This window comes from Fukomys damarensis, unplaced genomic scaffold (assembly GCF_012274545.1).
Source record: "Fukomys damarensis isolate Sample0158 unplaced genomic scaffold, DMR_v1.0_HiC HiC_scaffold_2, whole genome shotgun sequence".
Taxonomy (NCBI): Eukaryota; Metazoa; Chordata; class Mammalia; order Rodentia; family Bathyergidae; genus Fukomys; species Fukomys damarensis.
In genome coordinates, this window is record NW_022900914.1 from 48,669,632 (window position 1) to 48,675,314 (window position 5,683).

General features: G+C 50.8%; 1 protein-coding gene across 1 annotated transcript in view; it reads right to left on the reverse strand.

Annotated features, from left to right (window-relative positions):
• Nucleotides 1-3,354: 3,354 nt before the first annotated feature.
• Egr4 (early growth response 4) overlaps nt 3,355-5,683 on the reverse strand; it is a 3,230-nt gene continuing 901 nt past the window's right edge. Inside the window, exons 3-4 of the mRNA XM_010609811.2 lie at nt 5,587-5,682; nt 3,355-5,175 (exon numbers count right to left, since the gene is read on the reverse strand). Of these exons, the coding sequence (XP_010608113.2) occupies nt 3,857-5,175; nt 5,587-5,682 (1,415 nt within the window). The 3' untranslated portion in view covers nt 3,355-3,856. The remainder of the gene's footprint in view (nt 5,176-5,586; nt 5,683) is intronic.

A 5,683-nucleotide genomic window follows, 5' to 3' on the forward strand; every position in this document is an offset into this window, starting at 1 on the left:
TTATGTTATCATCATAGCCAGGGTATGTGTATCTGGAAGGGATGGTATAGACCAGCAGTGGCGAATCTATGGTGAGCATGCTGCAGTGGGCCGTTTGTATTATTGAAAGCTCTAAAAGGTTCGCCATCTCTGGCATAGACTGAAGTGCTAGCAACAGGCACACAGAAGATAAATGTGGGAAATACTCCAGTAGTGGAATCAACATCTTCTGGCTTCACTTTTCAGCAACACTGTCAACTGGATAACTCAAAGACTCTTGCTACAGAATATGTATATTGCTTCACAAAGTGATTAGTTGAGTTTTCTAGAAAGGAAATAAAATCTATATGAATTTTTAAAAAGGGAAATGAGAACAAGAGATGTAAGCACAAGGTATGTTGAGACAACCCATGAAGGGATGGAAGAGTCTATTGCTTGTCTGTCCTAACCTGGCTCCTTGATGCAGTAATGAACTGCCTCTGAAAATCTTTAACTACTTGAGCTGGAGTTTGAAGTCAGAATACCTTCAAGATACCAGATCCCCAAACCAAGTAACAAATGATTGATTACTATCAGGTGATACTCACAGAGTACCTGACAGAAGCAAACATAAAACTGTTTAAGAGAAATGTACTTCCAAACTTAGCCACAGAATATTGCCCAGGTAAATTCCCACCAAAGATGAACTCATAAGGTTAAAAACTACAATACTTACAAGAAAACAGTGTGCCCATGAATGAGACTAGATAAGACACTGAAGAATGTCAATAAGATCCACCAGGTGATATCCTTGATATAAGGGGGAAGAGGGAGGAAGGTGACTTCCACAGAACTCTTGTGACCTTATGTGAATCTAGAAAACAAACGATTGTCATATCAACAGGGATTGGCTTTATGGAAGGATGATTTGATTTTACCTTAATTTTTTTCAGTACTGGAGATCAAACTTAGGACCTTGCACTTGAGAGGTAGGCACTGTGCCACTGAGCTAAATCCCCAGCCCAAGGATGATTCGATTTTAGATAGATTATTATCTGAAATGGTAGTAGGCACCCAAGAGAAATGGTCTGACTTAAAAGTCATCTAGGTAAGGGTGATGGTTGAAAAACTAGTAATGCTTTCCAAGGACAGGGTTGAAATAGGAAAGAAAATAATTAAAAACCAAGTTTGGAGAGATGCTCACATTTTGAGGATCAGATGAAAAAAGCTTCCCAATTCTGTTTGGATCCTGGACTTGGGTTGATTTTTTGATTAATTGACTTTATTATCTCCATCTCTGGCCTAAAATTCTCTTCCCTCAAGATCGCCAGGGAAAGCTTCAGTAAATGGAGAAACAGGAGGGATCTCTTAATCCAGGCTGGGCTCTGATACCAGGACTAATAAGTCACTTCTTGGAAGTTCCATTTTCTCATCAGAATACTAGGTCTAACACCAGCATATGAGGACACGATGGGACATAACAGAGCTGACAGCACTTGGTGGAATGCAGCTGGAGGTGTAAAGGTAGAGGTCAGAGGTTAGATACCCACAGCCTAGCTGCACTTTTTCTTCACTTAGGTGGATGGTGTGGGACCAACTGCTTAAAATATAGGGCTTTATGCTATTTCTTATTCTACTACACATGGAAAGCAAGGTCAGGCAGTCCATACCTGTACGTGAATGTTCTAGTCACTTAAGTAGTTAGACAATAGGGGCCACCATTATCTTATTCTCTGGAATCTACCACTTACCTATCACACGCCTGGCAACCCATCTTTTGAGCCACTCCATGGGCTACACGTTCACTCCTGCAGGCTACTCTTCTAAAATGCTAATTACCCTAGAAAAGTTAACACCAAATCCTCTATCACAAGTTAGCTTATTAGATATGATACTCAGCCCCGTGAAAGCCCTTACTACCTAGGGAGAAAAAAAGGAGGGAATTCTATGACTAGATTATTTAGTTTCCGGTCAACTGGACCGTGGGGGTTGAGGGTGAGTGTATGTGAGACCAGAGAGATGAAGAATCCAGAGGATGGTTGGGTGTGGTGGTGCATACCAGCAATTCCAGCACTCTAGGAAGCTGAGACAGGAAGGTCACAATTCCAAGCCCAGCATGGGCAATTTATCAACTTAGTGAGACCCAATCTCAAAACTAAAAAGTAAAAAACAAAATAAAATAAAATGAATGAAAAGGCTGAGGATACAGCTCATGTGAAGATCCTTGGTTCAATACCCAGTGCTTGGGAGGTGGAAGGGGACAGAGGATGAGAGGCTGGGATTATCTGGCCTCACAGAGCTGTGGGCTCTCTATTCAAGAACAGCTCAGTGTAGAGGGGGAAAGAATATTAGACACAGGTCCACTCCCTGCATTAACAGACAGGAGTCAGTCACCAGGGAGGGAAAAATGGGTGCATGGAATGCCCAAAGTGGGGGAAAAAAAGGTAAAAGCTTTGGGGAGACAGTTCAGAGAGGAAAAGAGGGAGGCCTACCTTCCCCATTACAGGATCATACTTTCCTCACCATTCTCCTGGTCACCCCTTCCTCAAACCATGAAGGGATCATCTGGAAGGAAAGCTTGAGAAAGGGCTATGGCAGATGCTGGCTGGATAGTAAGTGGGCTGCTGCTGCCTTCTGGAGAAGATCTTTTATGGGAAAGGAAACTGACTGTGAGCAACTGGAAGGACCTGCTCTTTGGTAGACTCAGAAGTGGTCCATCTGAATGCTGAGACCCTTTTGGCCCTTACAGAGTGTGACTGTGGAAGAGACTCACAGGCATTGGCTGGCATGAGTGTGACACTGAACACTGGGTATTTGCAAACAACAATGAAATACTACTGCCTTTTACTGCTGTCTCTATTGCCTTGGGCTCCCTCTAGTTGCCAAACCTGTTTCTAACTTCCTAGAAGGAAGCTTTTCCAAAGAGGTGTATTTAGCTCAGATGCTTCTTCCATTCTGGGGTTGGAAAGTGAGGATTGGTTTTGGAGTTGGAAATGTTTGATCCTGTTTTTAGCTGGGTTATCCAGAAATTTACCTACCCTGCTTCCTCATCATTGAAATGGGGTTTATGCTGCTTCACTTGAATGAGGCTTAAGGAGGATGATACATGCACAAGATTTAACACCTACAGCTTTCAACTGCTTTCTAGTTCCAGAACCAACTCTAGCCCTTAGGTGAGTTGAGATTAAATTCATTCATTAGATCAACACATGTTTTTTGAATGCTACTATGTGTCACTGCATTGTAGGTGTGCTGGACAGGGCTTGTACCTCATGAACATGGGGACCTCCTCTGTCTTCTTGACATATACTTTCGTAGGTCAGGCGTTGGGGAAAGGGTCAGGAGCTTACATGGCGGATTCATTAAGCTTTTAGCACAACTTTAATTGCAAAAATAAACAGTTTTGTCAACTGCTTAAGAGTAGCGTCTGCTTTACAAAAATTAACAACAATAAGGACATAACCCCAAAGCAAAAACGTTACATCCAATGGCTGCTGGAAACAACATTGCTATACAAAGTCCCGCGCGAGACCCGCTCAGCGCAGCCCCACCCTATCTCCGGGGGTTTTATACAGGAGGCTGTGGGGAGCGTGCCAGTTAAAAAAGACTGTGTTGAGTCCCGGAAATGCCTACTCAGTGGGTGGCCTGAGAGGACTTCCCCCCCCCCAGAGGCAGACAAGGAGACTGCTTCTGGACCGCGGGAGCTATCCACGCATCTGGTGCTGAACGGGGCGTGTGCGGCGGGAGTTTAAAGGGAACCGGAAGCAGGACCGGAGGCCGGTCCCGGGGCGTGCGAGGGAAAACAAGGAAGAGCGGGGAAAAGGTAACAGGTCAGATCTTGTGCGCAGCAGGTGGCGGCGCCCCAACCTCCAAATTAACTTCCAAACTCGGCTCCTGATTACACGGCAGCAAAGGAGAGGCCCAGCGAGTAAAAGCCGAGGCCCTTGAGCCGCTCTTCTGCGCGCGCCTTCTGTTTAAGGTGCACCTTGCTGTGTCGTTTCTTCTCATCGCTGCGCGCGAAGCGACGGCCACACACGTCGCAGGCAAAAGGCTTCTCGCCGGTGTGGGTGCGCACGTGAGTGGTTAGGTGGTCGCTGCGGCTGAAGTTGCGGAGGCAGATGCGGCACTGGAAGGGCTTGTGGCCGGTGTGGATACGCAGGTGGCGATTGAGCTCATCGGAGCGCGCAAAGCTCCGTACACAGCTCTCCACCGGGCAAGAAAAAGCCTTGGCGTGAGGCCGCGGGCAGAAGCAGCGCGCGCTGCACTTGCCGCCCCGGCGCCCCTTGCGCCGCGCTTTGGTTTGGGAGAAAGGGGCTGGCGGCGGCGGCACAGGTGGTGCAGCCACACCACTGCTCCCGGATATTTCGGCCACGAGAGGTTTTGGGAAGTCTGTGGTGGCGACGCTGCGAATGCCCAGCGGGGAAAGCTGAGGCTGCGTACCAGCCAGAAAATCTCCGCCGTCACCGCTACTCCCTCCCTCCCCGCTAGGAGGGGTCAAGAGCCCCGGGAGGCCCTCAGTCCCCTCCCCTAAGTCACCCGGAGCCAGCGAGAAGGCGTCGTAGGCCCCGGTGGGGTAGAGTCTGTTGGTTGGGACGGCCGGCAACTCAGCAGGGCAGCTGATGGACAGCAGGTCTTCAATCTTGGTTTCTATTGAGGGGAAACGAGCCTCGGGGGCGGCCTGGTAGCCTCCCTGTGACCCACAGTTCCCTGGGGCCCCGACAGAAAGCAGCTCCCAGGGTGCGTAGGGACCTTTGAAGGCCGAGGCAGCGTCCAGCGCCGGAGAGACTGGAGGGGCGCGAAGGCCGGGTTTGACGTCCGGCGGTGAGAGCTGAGGCTCATACACGCACTGCGAGGGGGCGCCAGCTGCAGGCGAAGCCTCCCAGAACGCCTCCGAGAAGGCGGCCGCGCTCAGATCCTGCGAGTAAAGGTCCGGCGGGTCCGAGAGCAAGGCGTCGGGGCCCGCGGGAAATGGGGCATCCAGAGGGGACCGGGAAGCTGCCGCCTCAGGGCTAGGGAACGGTGCCAGGCCTAAGATGCCCGACATGAGGTTGAAGAGTGCCTCCGGGTCGTGCGGGTGCTCCGGCACTGCCTGAATGAAGAAGCTACCGCTGTAGCTGAGGCCCGGAGGGGGCGTGGGCGCAGGACCCTCGAGGAAGCAGGAGTCGGCTAAATCCCCCCCAGCGCCGCAGCCGCTCAAAGCCCAGCTCAAGAAGTCGCCTGCTGAGGAAGGAGCAGGAATCAGCTCTGGGCACATTAAAGGGCTTTTCTCTGAGTCTGCAGTCCCTACCTACGAAGACTCTGGGGCTCACAGACGCATGCAAAGTGCATTTTGCATATTTTGCCCCAGCAGGGGCCAGCATAGGCCCCAGGACGTACACACAAACATGCACAGGCAAAACACACGTGCATAGGCAAAAGGGTGCCCTAAAGAGCGCAGAGGTTCCGGCGGAGGTGCCGGCGGCCTGGGGGTGTTGGTAGTGGTGGTGGTGGTGGTGGTAGTGGGAGTGCGTACCCCGTGACTCCCGTACTCGCCATCTCCCCATCCCCATAGTTCCGGCGTCCCAGACCCGTTGGTTCTCCGGCATCTTGCGCCCCCGCCGTCTGAGCACCCCTGGCCGCGCTCCTTACCTCCAGAATAGCCAGCGGCCGCGGGAGCGTCCCTGGAGGACAGCCGGGGCAGTTCAGCGCTGCGTTCGACGCAACAGCCTTCGGTTGACTTGACCAG